General features: G+C 40.7%; 1 protein-coding gene across 4 annotated transcripts in view; it reads right to left on the bottom strand.

Moving 5' to 3' along the window:
* Positions 1-22,349, bottom strand: part of LOC140725297 (transient receptor potential cation channel subfamily A member 1-like) — a 119,726-nt gene that overhangs the window by 5,747 nt on the left and 91,630 nt on the right. For all 4 annotated transcript variants that reach the window (XM_073040594.1, XM_073040620.1, XM_073040603.1 and 1 more), the window contains 5 exons: positions 15,856-16,024; positions 14,426-14,515; positions 11,520-11,689; positions 7,176-7,305; positions 2,479-2,661 (listed from right to left, as the gene is read on the bottom strand). In XM_073040594.1, coding sequence (XP_072896695.1) covers positions 2,479-2,661; positions 7,176-7,305; positions 11,520-11,689; positions 14,426-14,515; positions 15,856-16,024 — 742 coding nt within the window. The remainder of the gene's footprint in view (positions 1-2,478; positions 2,662-7,175; positions 7,306-11,519; positions 11,690-14,425; positions 14,516-15,855; positions 16,025-22,349) is intronic.

Raw genomic sequence — 22,349 nt, 5'->3', positions numbered from 1 at the left:
TTTGATAGGTTTGAATTAGGTCACCCATCATTCCTCTGAATTCTAGTGAATACAGGCCCAGAGCCATCAGACGCTCTTCATATGACAAGCCATTCAATCCTGCAATCATTTTTGTGAATGTCCTTTCAACCCTCTACAGTTTCAGCACATTCTTTCTAAGGGGCTCAAAACTGCTCACAATACTCCAAGTGAGGCCTCACCTGTGCTTTACAAAGTTTCAACATTACATCCTTGCTCTTATATTTTAGTCCTCTTGAAATTAAAGCTAACATTGCATTTGTCTTTCTCACCACAGACTCAACCTGCAAATTAACCTTTAAAGAATCCTGCACAAGGACTCCCAAGTCCCTTTGTACCTCAGCTTTTTTGTTTTCTCTCCATTTAGTAAATAGTCAGCCCTTTCATTTCTTCTACCAAAGTGCATAACATACACTTCCCAACACTATATTCCATCTACCACTCCTCGCCCTTTCTCCTAATCTGTCTATCTGTAGTCTCTCTATACCCTCAAACTACCTGCCCCTCCACCTACATTCATGTTGTCTGCAAACTTTGCAAAAAAGCCTTCAATTCCATCATCTAAACCATTTACATATTTAATGTAAAAAAAGCAGTCCCAACACCACTTGTTTTGTGGCATCTGTGTAGCATAATACATAAATTACAGTAAGAAATACAGTTATACCATATTTATTTGTCTGTTTGTTTACTTATTATTGTAATTTGGACAAGTCAGAACAAGATCCTCACCAAATGAGTGAGTTAACATTGACAGCTGGATTTCACAATCCTGGCTGTGCTACTGGCTTTTTACAATAAATTATGAATGCCCCAAACTAAAGAAAATAATGTTAAAATTACTGAAAAAACCCTACCATGGAATTCTAGGTTCTAGTAGATATTGTAGAAGAGAAAAGTTCTTTGGTGACTTAGCCAAAATCCTGAATCTGCCCTTAGTAACTAATTTGACAGTGGGTAGTCTCGGCATTCATTATATCTCCTGAGCAAGAAGGAGGCATTACATTAGTAGCTTAATGAAGAGGAATGCATCTACAATGCTACACTTCTTGCTGATTTCCTGCTGACAAAGAAAGCACCAGCATGGCTGCAAAATTATTGATATTTATGTTATTGCTAAGGATCTAAGGCAGGGGCAGAGACATAGTCAAAGTGGGGCTGACAAAGCAGGAGAAATATAAGGTGAGACCCATTGTAGCATTTCAATTCACCCCGGTCTAGGAGAAACTTCAAAAATCAAGTGAAAACATGAATTCTGCCCCAATTCCTGTTCCACCACATTTTCCACTGTGCATATACCACTTGAACATAGCAAACAGGACAAGCTGATACAATAGCATGATCTACGTGTTTACAAAGGGCTGTGACAGTGTTCTGATGGAAGTCTGTCACTTTGAAATATATATTCTCCTCTGTTTGCAGATGTTGCTGACTTCCTAAGTATTTCAAACATCTGGTGTTTTTATTGCAGTATTCTACATTTTGCTTATGAGCCAGACAGACCCTGTTTTGCATCATCCATCTTTTGCTGTGTTTCTGTGTTACTGCTTTCCTGCCAGTTGAGCTGCACCTTCTTCAGCACAATTTTTATGGCCCACTTCTCAAAACAAAATGTAATTAAGGTAGGTTATCTTGGCATTAAAAGCAATTATTAAAACCAAAGTAGACCCCTTGTCATTTCCAGGATAACGAAATGAAAAGAGAACAAAATAAGCTTAATGACAATGATGCATGTAAAAATAAAAGTCAGAAAAACATATTGATGCATTGGTTTCACTGACCTGGCCACTTCCACATTTGTCAAAAATGAATTAAAGTGAATTTTAATTTTTTTAAAAATCACAAGATCTGCAGATGCCTGAAATCCGAAATAAAAACAAACACAAAAAAAAACCCAGGAACACCCAACAGGTCAGGCAGCATTTATAAAACAAGATGCTGAGTTAACATTTCAACTCTTACAAAGGCTCTTTGATCTGAAGCATCTATGTTTCTCCATTCTGAAACGCTACCTGAACCTTTGATGTTTCCAGCATTTTCTGTTTTTTTTTATTTAAATGAATTTAAGTTAAATTAGTTATCAGGACATGCCCTCTACTCATTACTACCTCCAGGGAGGAAGCACAAGAGCCTGAAGAGGCACACTTAATAGTTTAGGAACAGCTTCTTCTGCTCTGCTGTCAAATTTCTTAACAGTCCCTGAACACTATTTTTCTTGCTTTGTGTACTATTTAAAAAAATATATTTCTTGTAACTTAGAATATTTTTTAATGTATTGCACTGTACTGCTACTGTGTAATAACAAATTTCATGACCTACGTCAATAATAAAAACCTATTTCTAATTCCGATTAAAGCCTTGTCAAATCTCTGAAGACATTCTCAAATGAAAATCACTTTTGAAATGCACTCAAGGTGTAATAATTGTTCTAATGTTGACAAATCTACCCTTCAGACTTACCAGCAAGTTCATGAGGAGGATTGGTATGATTAGCATAAAAGTTGTTAGCATTGTGAATGTCAGTGCAGGGAATGGCATTTTCTTTTCAAAATATACTCTGAGGAAGTTATCATCGTAGTTAATATCTCCCAGCATCATTGCAAGTATCCTCAAGAGAGAAAGAGAAGGATTTTTGTATGCCATCTGCAAACATAGAACAAAGCATCAGTTTTTTCTCTGCATCTCCCTTATGCAAGACCATAAGATATAGGTGCAGAATTAAGCCGTTTGTCTCAGTGAGTCTGCTCTGCCATTTCATCATGGTTGATCCATTATCCCCCTCAGCCCCAATTTCCTGCCTTCCTCCCATATCCTTTCATGCCCTGACTAATCAATTACTTGGTCTCCACAGCCATCTATGGCAATAAATTCCACAGATTCATCACTCTCTGGCTAAAGATTTTCCTCTTTATTTCCATTCTAAAAGGATGTCCCTCTATTCTAAGGCTGTGTCCTCTGGTCTTAGATTCTCCCACCATAGGAAACATCCTCTCCACATCCAATCTATTGAGGCCTTTCAACATTCAATAGGTTTCAATGAGATCCTCCCTCATTTTTTTGAATTCCGCTGAGAAGAGGCTCAGAGACATCAAAAGCTCCTCATATGGTAAGGCTTTCAATCCCAGAATTATTTTTGTGAACCTCCTTAGAGCCCTCTGCAACTTCAGCACATCCTTTCATAGATAAGGGGACCAAACTGCTCACAATATTCCAAGTGAGACCTCATCAGTGCTTTATAAAGTCTCAACATCACACCCCTGCTTTTACATTCTAGTCCTCTTGAAATGAATGCCAATATCGCATTTGCCTTCCTCACCACTGTCAACCTGCATGAGGACTCCCAAATCTCTTTGCCACTTTGATTTTGAATATTCCCTCCATTTAGAAAATAGTCTATGCCTTTATATCTTCTACCAAAGTGCATGACTATATGCTTCCCGACACTGTATTCCGTCTGTCAAATCTCTGAGGGTTTTTGATATCGTGAAACCACATAAATACTCAAGTTGTTTTGATGTCTAACAATGACAAATGACAATTTAAAACATCATACACATTTGCCTGTCATATCTAGAGACACACTCACATACCCACATTCCATAATGATCTACAAATAAAAAGAGTTGTTTATTAAATATTTAGACATTGTTCCTGAATTGAAGCTGCATACTATTCAATACTTGTACGTAAATTCATTCATGAATAGTTATGAATAGCTAACATATTGAGGAATGTAGTGCAAAGCATCAGATTTGCTGCACAAATTACTTTTGGAACTAAAGTGAATCAATATACATGTACAGTATTTCACCAATGTAGCATGAAGCCTTGATTCATCAGGAATTAACTCATTAGGACAGGTATAAGCAGGATTTCAAACAAGTCCTGCCAAAGCCTGAAATGTTGACTGTACTCTTTTCCATAGACACTGCCTGGCCCACTGAATTCCTCCATCATTTTGTGTGTGTTGCTTGGATTTCCAGCAGATCTGCGGATTTTCTTTTGTTCAAAAAATCTACCCATTTTCAAATAAACCTGGACACGGAAGGTTCTGCACATGCTGGAAATCTTAAGTAATCCACACAAAATGCTGGAGCAACTCAGCAGGTCAGGTAGCGTCTGTTGAGGGCAATAAACATTCGACATTTTGGGCCAAGACCCTTTACACAGAGCTACTCACTGCATTGACAAATGAGCATTTCAGTGAAGAAAATTATTGCCATCAAAGGACAATACTTATTGTCATATTAAGAAAAATTTTTAAAAAAGTAAATCTTGCTGAAACAAGGCTGCTTAAAATGATTCTGCTTCTTAGCTGGATACAGAGATTTTCAGTGTGGCAAAAACAAAAATGCCTTGTTTGAACAATGAATGTTAGTCCTCCTGGCATTTCATGTAGCAACTGCTCATCGGTTGTACAATCGCACAAGTACTATGAATTTTTCAACAAGTTCATGTCAAAGATGGAGGTCTTGGAACATTCGTTCCCCACTAAGTACCAATAATCTCTGATAAGCATGCCATCAGAGGCAGACACTAGAAAGTAGGCCTGGCCATGGTCAGGGACACCATCAGGTAATGGAGATGAAGACTATTGGGACCGGCAAAGAATTTCCTGCAATACTGCACTGTGGCTTAGAACAAGTCCTTTAAAGGATGTTGAAGTAGGCCATCAGCCTTTGGTAAAGGGCTGTTCCGATGCACAAGGATCATATCATCTCTAAAACATTTTCCTGACACTAACAGAACAACAGTGTCAGTTAATGGTCCCATCAAAAGTAAAACATTGTTGATGTGCATTGGTTGTCTCTGTGAATTATGACATCATTCTCATGAAGGACCACATTACAATTTCCAAAAAAATAGTTTATGTGTAAATGGATGTCCTTGTTTTTAGTAATCAGTTTTCAGATTAAAACTTTTATCGTATAAAATTGCCCTACACTATTTTAAGCCTGGAATCTTTTAATATCCGGCTAATGAACTGAGATGAAAGAAGTTTCAGACATATAAAACAGAGAACTCTCTATTACAAAGATGTTAGAAAAATAAATAAAAATATCTGCTGGAATTAATGAAAGTTTTTTTTCCCCAGTCTCTTCTATAAATATGTACAGTGTTTCCTGCTTTTTAATTTACCAAATATATTTATATAATCCTGCTGCTTATAATGTAAAGATTAAACATGAGAAAAAAAGAGGTATACTTGTGGTACACAAGAGATTCTGCTGATGCTAGAAATCCAGAGCAACACACACAAAATGTTAGAGGAACTCAGCGTGTCAGGCAATACCTGTGGAAATAAATAAACAGTTGACATTTCAGGCTGAGACCTTTCATCAGGACTGGAAAGTAATGAGGAAGATGCCAGAATAAGGAGGATGGAGGAGGGGTAGGAGCACTAGCTGGGTGATTAGGTGGTGGGGTGGGGGTTAAGGTGAGAAGCTGGGAGGTAATAGGTAGAAGAGGTAAAGGACTGGTGAAGATAGAAGAGGAGAGTGGACCATGGGGAGGAAGGGAAGAAAGATGGGCACCAGAGGGAGCTGATAGGCAGGTAAGGAGAAGAGGTAAGATGATAGCCACAGTGGGGAATTGAAGCAGAGAGAAAAGGAAGGGGGAAAAATTACTGGAAGTTGGAGAAATTAATTTCATGCCGTCAGGTTGAAGGCTAATTAGATGGAAAATGAGGTGTTGCTCCACTAACCTGAGAATGGCCTCATCATGCAAAGGAGGAGACCATGAGTTGATGGGCCAGGATGGGAATGGAAACTGGAATTAAAATGGCTGCCACCAGGAAATCCTGTTTATTTTTAGATAAGAGTGAAGGTTCTTGACAAAGTGGTCCTCCAACCTATGATGGGTCTCACCAATCTAGGAAAGGCCAGATACTGTAGATGACCCCAATGGATTTGCAGGTGGTGTTGCCTCAAAATGGAAGGACTGTTTGGGGCCCTGATTGGTCTGTTGTCAAGAAAGATAGCTTTAAGGCCTAGTTGTTGTCAAGAAAGATAGCCTTAAGGCCTAATTGATGGGGGATAGAAGTGTATAGGGACTGGACATCCATGCAGAGAAAAAGGCGACGAGGACCAGGGAACTGAAAGTTGTTGAGGAGACCGAGAGCATGTGAACCGCCGTGGATGTAAGAGGGAAGGGATTGAACCAAGAGGAATAAAATGGAGTCAAGGTGTGGAGACAGCGGATCAGCAGGACAGCAGTAGACAGAAGCAAAGGGCCTATCCGGAAAATTAGGTTTGGGATCTCAAGTATGAGGCAGAAACAAGCAGAGTGGGGTAAGGTCATGTTTCAAAGAATGGGGTTTCCTTTCCTCCACCATTGATGCAGCCCTCATTCACATTTCTTCCATTTCCCCGACATCCATGCTTACCCCATCTTCCTGGCATCTTAACAGGGATAAAGTTCCTCTTGTCCTCACCGACCACCACATCTAACACATCGTTCATTCTCTGTAACTTATGCCATCTTCAGGCCCCTACCACCAAACTCATCTTCACCTCTCCACCCTCCCCCCAACTTTCTGTCTTTGCGGGGCTCGCTCCCTCTGTGATTCCTTTATCCATTCACCCCCCCCCACTATTCTTCATCCTTTACTTTATCCAACAATCACATCCCAGCTTTCTTCCTCATCACCCTCCCCCACATACCTGGCTTCCCCTATCACCTTCTAGCTTGTTCTCCTTCCCCTGCCCCAGCCTCCTTGCTCGGGCACCTTCCCTCTTCGTTTCCAGTCCTGATGAAAGGTCCAAATCATTGACTGCGTATTCGTGATCCATAGCTGCTGCCTCATCTGCTGAGTTCCTCCAGCATTTTGTGCACTATACTAGTGGTAAATTTTCTGTGCAGCGCTTATGGTATTATGGTAAAAAAAAATAGAACTTCTGTAATGTCTAAAAACATGAAAAGCATAAAATATATCCAAAATGAGAGATTAACACTAACAAACTACTTTAAGCAATTCTTCAAATGACCCACTTCATATTACACTCAATTTTATAGGCTGAATTAGTTGATATCAAAATATCATGTCAGTAAGTTCACAGTCACTTACTTACATGGATTGTGCTCACTGAGCCAGACTCAACATGATGTGTTTATGTATTGTTACCCTTGTCCACGAGTCTAACCAGTGGGCCACCTACCTGTTCATACAAAAGGATGTAGAAAGTCAATCCAAAAGCAAAGACGAGGAAGAAAAATATGCTCATGATATGAAGCAAGGTTTTCAGAATCTCTGCAAACATTACTACATAGATCCCACAAATATCGAATCTGAAAGAAACAGAGACAATCTCAGAATTTGCACTGAGCAGAAAATTACTGTGACATTTAACACTGTGCATATTCCTTGCATTGACTGAAATTAATGATATCACTGGATGCCAGAATCAGTGCTGTTGGTGGGCAAAATTATGTTCTGCTCGCTGGAAAACTGAGTTTTAAATTTCAAACGATCTAGTGCTCAGAGATCATTGAGCTGACGGAATGCAATAGTTCCAGGGAGAACTGTTGATCTCCAGTGGTTGTGGCTCAGTTTTCTTTGGATCTCCTCTGGAAGTCGGATGTCAGTATACCTAGAGATGTCACAGGCTGGGATGTGGGGCTGTCCCATTTGGTCTCTCAACTCTCTCTCATACAGGTAATAGCTTCAATCACTAGGTGTCTCTATACAACTATCTTACACTATTTCATTGCCTTTAACATTTATGCCAATTTAACAGTTTTAATTAACTTCATTTGATAATTATTATAAATATTTAATGATCTTTAGACTTTCTATATGTCTTTATCAGGAGTGTTTAAGAACAGCTCAAAGGATTCTGCGACCTGCGACAGACTGCCAATGCAAGCTGGGATGGAACATCAATGGAAGGTTGTCGGTGCCTAGTCACTGCTCAGAGCCCACTCCATCTCACTTAAAACCTCTGGAGTCTGGAGGTTTCCATCAACTGGCCACCCACATCCAGTAAAGTTACACACGAGTGGCCCAGGTTGGGACTGGGGTCAGTGCTTTCAGCAAGAACTGGTGATGGGTTGGTTACAATGAGATCTGGCCCAGTGAGGAAGGTTCAAATGTTGGCCTTGGCCTCTTGCCTCGTCATGGAAATCCAGAGCCAGATTGTGCCCCTGCTTCCTTCTGATCCTCAAGAAGCTATAAAACATACAGTATACAACTAGTCTCAGGGAAGTCTCAACCAACTTCAGGGCTCCAATTAATATGATAGTTGTGTTCTGATGACATCATGGGCTTGGTTTGAATATTTATGGAAGAACCAAGCATCTCACATAGCCCCACTCTCCTGCACAAAGGGGAAGGTTAGCATGAGGTCATGCTGGGATATCAGCAGGATCAGAGCAGAGAATGACATAGATCATAGAGCAGCCTACGCTGCTGACATTATAACCCACTCAAAGATCAATCTCAAACTCCATTCGACATATTCCTCCATTTCCTTTCATCCCTGTGCCTGCCTAAGAATTTCTAAAATGTCCCTAATGTGTCTGACTGTGCCGCCACTCCTGTCAGTGTGATCCATGCACTTACCTCTCTCTGTGTAAAAAATCTGCTTCTGACATCCCTCCTAAACTTCACTCCAATCACCTTAAAATTACGCACTCTCTTATTACCCATTTCTGCTCTGGGAAATAGGTGCCTGCTGTCCACTCTCTTTAGGCATCTTACTGACTAATAAATCTCTTTCAAATCACCTCTCATCCTCCTTCACTCCAAAGAGAAAAGCCATCTTTCCATCTCTCTCCATCTTTCTTCTTAGGACATACTCTCTAATCAGAATCAGGTTTATTATCACCAGCATGTGTCATAAACTTAGCAGCAGCAGTTAAATGAAATACATAATATAGAAGAAGAAGAAATAAAATAAATAAATAAATTGATTGATTGATAGATATATTACTATACACATATATTGAATAGATTTAAAATCATGCAAAAACAGAAATAATATACGAGGGGTGATTGATAAGTTTGTGGCCCAAGGTAGAAGGAGTCAATTTTAGAAAACCTAGAACATTTATTTTTCCTACATTTACACACGGTTGTGGAGCATACGGATCCCTTCTTTGTAGAAGTCGGCGTCTTGGACCTCCAGAAGTGGTCCACAGCATGGGGTGATTGATAAGTTCATGGCCTAAGGCAGAAGGAGATGAGTTATTACAAACTTTCTGCGTTTTCACTCAAAGAGTTGACCTGCATGTGCATGGAACAAGAGCTGTATAACTCATCTCCTTCTACCTTAGGCCACAAACTTATCAATCACCCCTTCTGTGGACCACCTGGATGTCCAAGATGCTCTCGTATATTAAAAAAGTGAGGTAGTGTTTACAGGTTCAATGTCCATTTAGGAATCGGGTGGCAGAAGGGAAGAAGCTGTTCCTGAACCGCTGAGTGTGTGCCTTCAGGCTTCTGTACTTCCTACCTGATGGTAACAGTGAGAAAAGGGCATGCCCTGGGTGCCTGAGGTCCTTAATAATGGATGCTGCCTTTCTGAGACACCACTCCTTGAAGATGTCCTGGGTACTTTGTAGGCTAGTGCCCAAGATGGAGCTGACTAGATTTACAACCTTCCACAGCTTCTTTCGGTCCTGTGCAGTAGCCCCTCCATACCAGACAGTGATAATCTAGGCAGCATCCTGGTAAATCTCCTCAGTTTAGTAATGGTCTCAGTTGAGTGGCCTTCCATAAGTTGAATTCAAGATTACTTCACCCTTGCATCTTCTGTTGGGCCCATTTATCAAAACAAGGTTGAGAATTATAATGCTGAGCATGCAGGGCCCTGTATTTCAAATACTCTGGATAGTTGTTCTTTGTGGATGGTTCCTGAGAAGCATACCGGCCCTGCACTTCCACATTGAAATACTTTCAGGGAAGAACCTGATGGATTTGGTTGCAAACCCGCTATCATTGTGAGCACAACAATGTAAAATACAAGACATTCTGCAAATGCTGGAAAGCCAGAGCAACACACACAAAATGCTGGAGGAAATCAGCAGGTCAAGTAGCATCTATGGTGAGGAATAAACAGTCCTGATTCAGGGTCTCAACCCAAAACATTTACTCTTGATTCCTCTCTATAGATGCTGCCTGACCTGCTGAGTTCCACCAGCATTTTGTGGGTGTTGCATAACAAGGTTAATTTATATTCAACAGTTATGCAAATGTTCATGACATATGCCAGTGATATTAACCCCGATTCTGAAATGTTACCCTACTACTCTATGGATTCTGACTTTATGCTCAGTTTCCTGTTTCAGCTATGACCCACTAAAAGCTGAGACCCACAAGTTTTCAAGGATTTCTGGACATAGAACATGAAACATAGAAATTTACAGCACATTACAGGCCCTTCGGCCCACAATGTTGTGCCGACCACGTAACCTACTCTAGAAACTGCTGAGAATTTCCCTACTGCACAGCCCACTATTTTGCTAAGCTCCATGTGCCTATCTCTTCTTGTATCCACGTCTACCTCCGTCACTGGCAGTGCATTCCACATACCCAGCACTCTCTGTGTGAAAAACATGCCTCTTACAATCCACCCTATACCTACTTCCAAGCACCTTAAAACGATGTCCCCTCGTCTTAGCCATTTCAGCCCTGGGAAAAAGCTTCTGGCTATCAACATGCCTCTCATCATCTATACACCTCTATCTGTTCACCTCTCATCCTCCGTCGCTCCAAGGAGAAAAGACTAGGTTCACTCAACCTGTTCTCATAAGGCATGCTCTCCAGTCCAAGCAACGTCCCTTTAAATCTCCTCTGCACTCTCTTTATAGTATCTACATCCTTCCTGTAGTGAGGTGACCAGAATTGAACACAGTACTGTACTCCAAGTGGGGTCTAACTAAGGTCTTACATAGTTGTAACATTACCTTACGGCTCTTGAACTCAATCCCATGGTTGACGTATACCCAACATACCAAACGCCTTCTTAACAACACTGTCAACCTGCACAGCAGTTCTGAATGGCCTATCGACACGGACCCCAAGATCTCTCTGATCCTCCACACTGCCAAGAGTCTTACCATTAATGTTATATTCTGTCTTCAAATTTTACCTACCAAAATGAACCACTTTACACTTATCTAGGTTGAACCCAGCCCAGTTCTGCATCCTATTGATGTCCCACTGTAACTTCTGACAACTCTCCACAACCCCCCCCCCCCAACTTTTGTGTCATCAGCAAACTTACTAACCCACCTTTCTATTTCCCTATCTAGGTCATTTATAAACATCGCAAAGAGGAGAGGTCCCAGAACGGATCCCTGCAGAACACCACTGGTCAGCAACCACCACGCAAAATACAAACCATCTACAACCACCCTTTGCCTTCTATGGTCAAGCTAATTCTAAACCCGCAAAGGTACTAAGGTATAGAATGTAGCTTCTTCTGTTACATCCTGGTTGGGCAATGGCTTAACTATTAAGAAGACAGTATATTTTTGCTGAAATATAAAATATATGATACCTTTGAAGATAGAGTAGGAAGTTCACCCATGATGTAAATGCAGAAATCATACCACACTGCCACTGTAGTGAATGAGAGATCCGGAACACCCAGGGAATTACAAACAGAATGGATGTCACGTACATAACACCGTCTAAAAAATTGGATGAATCATGGATGTATTGCCATCGCTGTTTATTAAGACAAGAAAAAATTAGCAGCAATTAATGAAGTCAAAATAGCATATACCTTATTAATTTATTTCCTGAATTAGTATAGAGATAGATCAGTTTAACATGTTACATTCTACCATCTTCCAGATGACAAATACTTCCATTACACCACAGATATCCTAACTTTTCAAATTATTTTATTTCTTTTATGTTTTACTGAGCTATTTTAAACTGCATCTTATCATGTCAATGAACATGTAGTGCTGCTTTAGAGTTCCTAAATCTATTTCACAATGGTATTTGATTTCTTTAGCAGATTGGCCTCCCTAATTGTATCAGGTACTGTAGATCTGCTTAAATAAAAAACGCTGTGTTATACACATTTCCCACCCATTTGAAAAGCAAAATAAATATTCATTTCAGTCTTTAATTTTAAGAGAATAAATATATAAAAACCAGTATGAAAAGAAGGAAATAAAGAAGGGATAGTTACACCAAGAAAGGTTTGGTGATCTTGTCATGAAGGTGCAGAGTTTTCCTGGCAGATTGCCTTGCATTGGGAGGAAGGGAACAGCCTGAGGGAATAACCTTCTTGTCTTCACACAAGCACACAAGTAAAATGGAGCAGATGTAGGTCACCAGGACCTTCAAGCTTGCCTCTCCTTTCATCACCATCTTAGCCCAGGCCTCCGCTTTTCTTCTGTTCCAGTTCAACACGGCTCTCAACAAAAAAAGATCTACTTTCTCTATAAATACCTTCAGTGAACTAGTCTCCACAATCCACTAAGTTTTCAGAGGCTCAGTACCATCAACAACCAAAGTGTAGAGGAATCTTAGTTGTTTAATACTAAAATGTAGAAGAAATTCCTCTACACTTCAGTTTTAAACAACAGCTACCCCTTCCCCTGGCCTCTCACTCCATCTTGTAACTATGGCCTCTTGCCTGAGACTCTACCACTAACATTTACCAACATTTTAACAGCTCCACTTAGGATTTTACATATTTCCATAAGATCTAAGCTCCAAAGAATAGACTCACATTTTTAGCCTTTTAGTAATAAGACAATCTGCTCATCCGAAGAATTATCCCAATGGATTTTTTCTAAATCACCTTTCTTATATAGGGGTCCAAACCTGTACACAGTACTCGAGATGCAACTTGCTGAACGATTGTAACAAATTTTCTGGTTTTTATTTCCAGTTCCTGATTAAAGAAGTCCATTATGTCATTTGACTCAATTACTTACTGCTTACCTTGTGTTTCAAGCCCAAGAATACTACAGTTTCTCTGAACTCCGCTCATTTTCAGTTTCCTTTTTATTTTATTTATTGAGATACAGCCTGGAGGAGGCCCTCCTGCCCTCTGAGCCGTGCTGCCCAGCAACCCCCAACTTAAACCTCGTCTTATCACATGAAAGATCACAATGACCAATTAACCTATCAACTGGTAGCCTTTGGACTGTGGGAGGAAACCCAGAACCCAGAGGAAACCCACACGGTCTCAGGGAGAAGATATACACTCCTTACAGGCAGTGGTGGGAATTGAACCTAGTTAAACTCCATATGCCCAGCTTTGCACAGAACTTCAAACGTGTTGCAAGTTCTTAATATATCCATTGCAACATGCCCTTCCGCACCCACTTCTATGCCAACAGTGAAGTTATATACTGTACATAATACTTTTCTCCTTTCTCCACGTCATTAATATACTGGCCAATAATAGTGGCCAAAAGACTGACATTTGTAGCAATAATTAAGGCCTGAAAAAGAGCATTTTCTCTGACTTTGTTTCTTTCTTGTAATAACCTGACTTTGAGTATTTTTATCCTTGGGTAATGTGAACTCATTTTTTTTGCACTAGCATTTTGTTAAGCTACTTGTAAAAAGGTTTTTGAAAAAATACACCATATTCAGTAGTTCCTCGCTATCAGCTCCAGCAAATTTGTCAAACTTATTTCATAAAACTGTCTCGACTTAATTAGCTTGCATTAAGCCTTTCTAAATGATAATCTAATTCTTCCTTAATTAAAGACACCAGCATCTTCCCAGTAGCGGAGGTAATTTTCTGCTTTTTGCCTCCCTTCCTACTTGAGCAAAAATGGCACATTCGCAGTTATTCACACTGTAGGTTCCCTCCCATAACTTTGTGAATTTGGAAGAACTTCAGTCATGGATCTACTGACCCTGAAGATGCTTCCATTAAAAGACTTGGATACAGGCCTTTGGGTCCTGACAATTTGTCTGCTTTTAGTGTGCTGGAGTCGCTGTTATTTCATCTGTTGACTTTGGGATCATTACATATTATTAGTTCCTGCTTAAAAATACCCTCTGGGTGACACAAAGTATTGTTTTAAATTATTTTGCTTTCTTTTTTCGTATTACCCTCCACTGCAAACCTTTCAAAAGTGGCAAGGCTATCACAGATGATGAAAAGGGGGCCTTTACTTTTCTGTATTATAGATCATCAATTCTTATAAGAGTCAACCTGTTATCTCAATCCTGGATTTTTTTTGGAAGTTTTTTGCACATGCAAACTCGTAGAGGATTTTTTAAAGGAACAGAACACAAAACAGACCTTTTACCAAAGGGAAGTCCCATCAAATCTAAAGTAATGTTTAAGCCAAGCATGCTGTCCTGAAGATTGGGATTCTATGTGTGTGTGTGTGTGTGTGTGTGTTTTTTTTTAAACGCACAACAACCTTTCTCAGTTTCGGGTATATATGTAACAAAATTTAAATTTTGTGCACGGATTACCTGTTGCAAAATTTGGAACATTTCCTTGCATATACCCAGGATGCACATGGCAAATACAATTATTGTGCATATTCTATGGAATGAAAATTCCTGTGGAAGGAACAATAGTTCAAAATGGACAACAAGTTAATGTTATATCAGTGTTCTATCTCACACAAGTAAAACATTAAAATCATTCCACTTTTGGCATAAAATTTGCATAACCTGGGAATAAGATACAGGAGCAGAATTAGGCCACTTAACCCATCGAGTCTGCTGCAACATTCCATCATGGCTGATTCATCATTCCTCTCAGCCCCAGTCTCCAGCCTTCTCCTGTAATCTTTGACACCTTTAGTAATCAAGAACCCATCAACCTCAGCTTTAAGTATACTCAATGACTTGGCCTTCACAGCCATCCACGGCAATGAATTCCATAGATTCACCACCCTCTGGCTAAAGAAAACCCTCTTCCTCTCTGTCCTAAAAAGACATCCTTCTGTTCTGAGGCTATGCCCTCTGTTCCTAGACTCCTCCACTACAGAAAATACCCTTTCCACATTCACTCTATTGAGGTCTTTCAAATTTGATGGGTTTCATTGGGATTTCCCCCCATTCTTCTAAACACCAGCAAGTACAGACCCAGAGCCATCAAAAGACCGAGTTTCAACCTATTTATATTGGGATTATGATTAATTCTTCCTGCCTTTAGAAGAGACGCACAACAGGAATAGAAAGAGTTTTATATGTAATCCAGCCAGATTGGCTTGAGAACTCCCGAATTATCCTCCATTCCAGGAATGCTACAAAAACATGTGCTTTCATAAAAGCAAGCCCCATAATAAAGCTGCAACTGGCCAGCTGAGAGAGTGCCCTCTTTCATTTGTGACTCTGTACCCAGGATTGACATTGGGTCCAACCCAGGCAGGCAAGTAGAAAGGAGTCCCAGTGTCTCATTGAATCAGTCTGGCAAGGTGTTCAGAAAACTAGGCTAGATTATTTATTTATCGATTGAGGTCCTTCCAGCATTTCCGGCCCTTCAAGCTGCACCGCCCAGCAAACCCAAATTTAACCCTAGCCTAATCTTGGGGCAATTTACAATAACCAACCAGTCTTTGGACCATGGGAGAAAACCGGAGCACCCAGAGGAAACCCATGCAGTCATGAGGAGAACATACTTGTTTGATACCTTCACTCATTTTCTGTGGACTCCCCACATTTTTCATAACTAGGGTTGTTTCCTAACTAAATGGATTTGGAGAGTTAATGCAAAGTGTCCGAAATTGCAGATGATACTAAACCAGGAGAAACAATGAAATCAAAGTGATACTGAAGAAATTACAAATAATATTCAAGAGAGTGCAAATATTTCTGGCACATCAGAGCCTAACAAAATGAAGCCAAACCCAATTCCTATCTTGAACCAAAGAATAGCCATACAGTGATCAGACCTGATTTTTCTTGTCGAACATTTCCAGTGTTTCCATAGAGTTGAGGGCATTCTGCGTTTCATTGGCGAAAGCAAAGGGCCGTGAAACAACGATGATGTATGTTATTGGTAGCAGTAGTAATGAAAAGAGAGCCATGTTAAAAACATGTGCCCTAAGTCCATACACTCGCCTAGTAAAATAGAAATAGATTTAGACTTCTGCAAATATCAAAATTAACATAAATGTAGAAACGTATTTACCCTCCCATATACATATTTTCATGTTATGTTAGGTAATATGTTTTTGTAAGTGAAAGTAAAACTAAACTATGATGCTTACAAATTGTTTTGTCATTAATTATAATTAATTTTTTGTCACTTAGAATTGAAAAAGAACACATTCAGCTTTTCTGGATGCTGGTGCAATCAATAGACTTGGGTGCAATGGAACTTGAGAAAAAATGGTTTGTAGACAACAAACAAGAGAAAGTCTGCAGATGCTGGAAATCAAAGCAACACACACAAAATGCTGGAGGAACTCAGCAGGCCAGGCAGCATCTATGAAAAAAATGTACAACCGAAGTTTCGGGAGAAAGCGAAGGACGAAGAACGAATGTTTCTCAGCCCGAAACATCGACTGTACTCCTTTCCATAGATGCTGCCTGGCCTGCTGAGTTCCTCCAGCACTTTTTGTGTGGGTTGCTTGTTAACAACACAAGGTTCCAACCTGTCAGCAGATTTTGTAAGAGGAGAAGATGTTCAAAACTTGCTGGGTTTTATTTACTTTTTTATTATTTGTCTTACACAAATTGCAGCTCACCTTTACCCTGACATTATTTTTAAGAATATGCAGGAGTTGCATATAGATTTTCTATTAAACTTGCCCACAGTAATTACCAGTGCAAACATTTTATTTTAACAATGTGGTCCTTCGTTGTCCAATGGCAATCTTTCAGCATCAGAATGATTCAGACAGTGGAATCAGATTCCTTCAAATTTTTAAGAATATTAAAAATGATCAATAGTATTTCATTTATATTCAGTTCTTAATTTTCTCTTTCAAGTACATTTCTTTTTCTTTAAATCCCATCCTGTATTTCTACTTTGTTTTGTACCTAATTTAACTGTGATGCAATTTAATTCATCCTTAGCCATGCGTTAAATTATTTCACGGATCACTCAGCAGAGGGATAGCCAGTCTCTCCGGTGGCTTCGCATATTTCACAGCTTGCACCACTACTGATTTACAGCTAAAAGAATTACAAAGTAAATTAGCTAACAGCGCTTTGCTGTGATACTGTACTTTAGATGGGCACTTCCACACTGACTGCAGCTCAAGATAGAGCGTCAGAATGAAATAAATTTGAGAGTTACACTTTGCGGAGTTCCTTAACACAGAAATACAAGGAAAGGGAGCAGGAGTAGGCCATCTGACCCTTCAACCCTGTCCCAGATTTTAATAATATCATGGCTGTTCCTCCCCAGTCTTGAATCCTCTTTATTGCCAATTTCCATATCCTCATTACCTGATCCTTCAAAAAATTATCAGCCCCCCCCCCCTTAATTATCTTCAATGCTCAAATCTTAATAATGCTCTGGAATTTCACAGATTCTGTACCCTCTGCAAGAGGAAATTCCTGTGCCCCCCAGTTTTAACTGACAGAACCCCCCCCCCAACCCCACCTGTAACTTATAGTAACTATGTCCCTTTGAAATCTTCCTGATAGTGAAGATATCTTAATATCTCAATTTTGCAGATAGGATTAGTTTGGATTGACTTTATGGCCAGCACAGACATTGTGGGCCGAAAGGCCTGTTCCAGTATTCTACAGTACTGTGCAAAAGTCTTTGGCACATATCTATAGGTAGGGTGCCTAAGACTTCTGCATAGTATTGTAGTAATTTTATGATGGCACTGTACTTCTGCCACAACATAAACAAATTTCATGACATATGTGAGTGATGATAAGCCTAATCTTGATATGGGTCTCTATTGTGGACTGAGAGTGGGAAGGGGGCAGAGAGAGGGAGTCATGGTTGGGAAAAGGGGAAGGGGGAGGGGAGGGAGCAGGAAGCACCACAGAGACAATCTGTCATGATCAATAAACTAATTGCTTGGAATTAAATGACCTTGCCTGATGTCTCATGGGTGGGTGTGTCTACACCTGTGCCAACCCCTGCCCCAGAATTCCTTCCCACACCTGCCCCACCTGTCCCACACTTTCCCTGCGGTGCTCCACCATCACCATTCCCAACATCCTTTGGTCCAGACAGATTTACAAATTCATTCTCCACTTCACATTGACAAACACAGTACCGTGCACAAGTCTTACGTGTACTGTATATGTGACTAAGATGTTGGCACAGTACTGTATCTACTTTGCCTTTCTGTCACGTCCTCTTGGGATCTTACATCTTCTAAGAAAGATCACCTCTCATTCCTATAAGCTCCAAAGAATACAGATCCAACCTAATGGAAGCTTACGAAAGTATTTAAGGATCGATACATGTTCCAGGATTCTCAGCAGTTGGACTTGGTGATGCTTATAAACCTCAGTTTAACATGCACCATTCCAGATGGAAGATCACTGAGGTATGCCAGGCCAAGAGAAACATACGAATTTCATTGTACCTTGCCAGAGAGGAGAAGCAGCCTGTGTCTGTGGCCCTGTGCCGGCTCCAGGTTTCTGCATGGGTGCAGGGTGCCACTGTTTCTCTGCACAGTGTGCACAGAGTACACCTGCTACTTTCCAGATGGACACGCCGACATACGTACTACAACTAAATGTCTCACACTTCCTCAGCGAGGAGCCGGTGTGTGATCAGATGCAGCACAAAATGGATAGCAGTGCCCGATAAACTGGCAGCACTTGTACAAAGGTCCATTGCACCATCCGCATTTGAGCTACATCAACCACCCATTGAGTGGCTGCAGGCAACGTGCCGCCCACAGATAATATGTTTCAAAGTTGTGTTGTGCAACTCAGGAGTGACACGCAGACGATGAACGCCATGCTGCTTCATTAAATATGATAGAGGCAAACTCTGATATTCTGAAACAATGATCCCACCCTGGAGGACCACTATAGTCTTCAGTCTGCAAGTGTTCGGATTTGTGGTGAACTGCTATTTTGTACACAACCTTGCCATAACAATAGTACAACTCCTGACACCGGGTATAACCAAAGCAAAACAAGAGAAGGAGCAAAGAAGGAAGTGGCCAACTTAGATATTACCTTTCTACCCAAACCATCTGCAAACAACTCATTCAGCTGATGACATTGGTGAACAACTTCAGGAGGGACAGGATGTCTCTCAACTTTCCTTTCCTACTGACCATAACATAGTAAATTTCTTTCAGCTCCTTATTCACTCCACTATTTCAGGAAGGTTTTCTGCATCTTCTCGCATGAAATCTGGATAAAAAATACTTGTTAAATTTTACTCTCATTTCCATTATAACATTTTCCCAGTTTCTGTAAGGAACTTTAGCCATTCCTTTCCTTTATACAGATCTACAGAAATTTGTATCATCTATTTTCTGCTTCTTGTCAGACCATTTACTATTCTGCTTGCTCTTTGCTTATCCTTTCCCAATCATCAGGCTTCCTGCTTTTATGGCAATCTTGAAAGCCTTTTCCTTCAAACTAATACTATCTCTATTTTTCTTGATAGCTACAGTTAAGATTACTTTTCTTAACTGTTTGTATTATTCCTTTAATTGCTCACCACTGCTCATTTCTATCATACCTCTTAAAATAGTCTCCCAATCTACCATGGGATATTCATCATTAATTTTGTGTTGATTTAACACTCTGTTTCAGATTGAACTGAATAACTTTCACTTTTTTATATAAAATTCTATCATGTTACGATCCAATTCTTCAAGGCTATTTAACTATTAAATCAGCAATCAGCAGTTTCTCATTGGATCATAAAAAGTCTAAAATAGTCTTTTCTTCACTGGCTCCTTATCCTGTTGATCACACACACTCCATGGATTTATGCTATGATTTGTAAACTAGGCAAATAAAATTAAGAGAAATATGATGATTATTAAACAAGCATCGAGATTCTTAATGCCCCCACATTTCCACTTTAATTTGGGATTTATGAACACCAGTGTTTCCCATCCCTTACTGTTTCACAACTCTACCCACACACGGCTTTTCTGTGTTAAGTTTCTCTCTCTCTCTACTATCTTTGTCTTCTCCTTATTATCAGGGCTACACCTCCACACCTTCCATTTATCTGTCTCTTCGCAAGTTGCGTATCCTGGAATATTTACTCTTCTTGCTTGGCTACTTTGAAGATTTATCTCCATAATAGTTATCAGGTGGTTCCCATATACTTCTGTTTATAACATTCATTCACCTACCTTTTTACAAATATTGTTTCTGTTTAGATTTAAATAAAGCTTTCAGTTGGTCTTTTAGCCATTCTTCTCAGCCATTCTGCCATTAAAGCCATTCTGACTTTAATTGCAGCTATCATGATTACGTTACCCTGCATTATCATTTTTTCTTTATCTTGCCTCACCAGAACCTTACCCCTTGCCCACTCAATGATTCAATGGCTTATTTAGAGTCCCAGTCATGCAATTTCCTGGAATTTTGATCCCAACCTGTATCAAGTAAAGCCTTTCCCAACATAATAGTTTACCCTTTCCTCAGTAGTTAACACCACTTTCCCATTTCTCCCAAATCAGTGTCTGAGTTACTGATACAGTTCTCTAATTTTGGTTACTCATCTCCAATTTCCACATGGATCAGGTCATAGTCCAGAAGTTATTACACCTGTAGTTCTGCTTTTATTTATACTTTCAGTAATGATGTCCTTCTGTCATGGTCCGGATCAGTTCCCCTTTAAATTTAGTTAGGTTGCGTTATGATCCAGACCATTGACTCCTTGTTCCCTTCTAATTCCGTTTCACGTGTCCCTTGATCTTGGCCATTAGGGTAATCTACTCTTGACCCGAACCGGCAGCTTATAAGCCCCTGGCTTTAGCCGTTCGGGGCGAGAGTGTTAGGAAGCATTAGCAAGTCCCCGTTGCTACCACAAGCTGGAGTGATCTAGCCTGTATCGGAGTGCCGGCCATTCGCCTTCCTTCACCAGAGTGGGTCTGGGCAAGGTCAAACTGCCAGGGGTGAGTTGAAGGCGGAGTCCTGACTCGACGTTCATGCCCAGTGTCCGTGTCTACCCCTCGAAGAAGAGTCCCGGCTCAGTGCCTGAGTTGAAGGCGGTGTCCTGGCTCAACATTCCTGTCCTGTGATTGATGTCCACGTTCTGGCCACGGCGATCCATGGTGTCCATGTTCTGGCTGCGGCGATCCATGATGTCCACGTTCTGGCCGCAGCGATCCATGGTGTCCATGTTCTGGCTGCAGCGATTTAAGTTCCAAAGTCCAAGGTCCGCGGCGGTCCAAGTTCCCACTCTCCAGGTCCAAGGTCTGCGGCGGTCCCAGTCCTCAGGGTCCCAGTCATGGCCGTGACGATCCAAGTTCCCAGTTTCCAAGTCCAAAGTCTGCGGCGATCCAAGTCCCTAGTCTCCTAGTCGGAGATTCGTGTTCCTCTTTGTCCTCCTTGATTTCCCGGTTCTCTGTGTAGCGAGTAATAAACGCTATTTTATTGAACCTAAGAAGGATGTGTTTGTGTCCTGCTTATGGGTCCTCACCCAGCATCCTTGCCCCCACCTTGTGATACCTTCTTTATCCTCCCTACGTCTTTGGTTCCCATTTGGACCATGGAACTTCCCAAGCCAGGTTTCTCTCCAGAGGATAGAGTTCCGGCTCCCAGCAAGCAACACCTCTTTCAGGATACAACCTGACAGGTGTAGAAAACAGTATCAATCCCCCAAAATGTGTAGTTTCCTTTCAACCACTGCACTACTGTTCATTTCCCCAGCTTGAATGGTTCTCAGTCCACAGTGCTTTGATTGGTTTTCTCATCAGCCTTGCAGCCTCCACTCTCCTCCACGCAGACAGAAAGAACCCTGTCCCTTTAGAACAAGAATGTAGCTGCTGCCAGTATGACTGACTCCACACCAGCCTCACACTTGGCAAAACAGCCCTCCTCTCCTGAATGACCATGTTTATGGTTTCTCATTTAAGGAGTGTAACTGCTTCCTAATTTGGATTATAAGACTAGAAGGCCATAAGATACCGGAGTAGAATTAGGACATTTTGCCCATCGAGTCTGTTTCACCATTTCACCCTGGCTGATTCACTTCTCTCTTAGCCTCATTCTCCTGCCTTCTTCCAATATCCCTTCATGCCCTGACTAATCAAGAACCTTTCAACCTCTGCCTCACAGAAACCCAATAACTCGGCCTCCATAGCTGTCTGTGGACATTCACTACTCAGGCTAAAGAAATTCCTTCATGTCTTTGGTCTAAATGAATGTCCCTCTGAGGCTGTGTGCCCTGGTCTTAGACTCCCCACCGTAAGAAATATCCTCTCCCCATCTACCCTCTCAAGGCCTCTCAACATTCGATAGGTTTCAATGAAGTATTCTCTTA

Source organism: Hemitrygon akajei, chromosome 1, assembly GCF_048418815.1.
Source record: "Hemitrygon akajei chromosome 1, sHemAka1.3, whole genome shotgun sequence".
Taxonomy (NCBI): Eukaryota; Metazoa; Chordata; class Chondrichthyes; order Myliobatiformes; family Dasyatidae; genus Hemitrygon; species Hemitrygon akajei.
The sequence above is the reverse complement of the archived record's forward strand: the minus strand, read 5'-3'. Positions and strand labels throughout refer to the sequence as shown.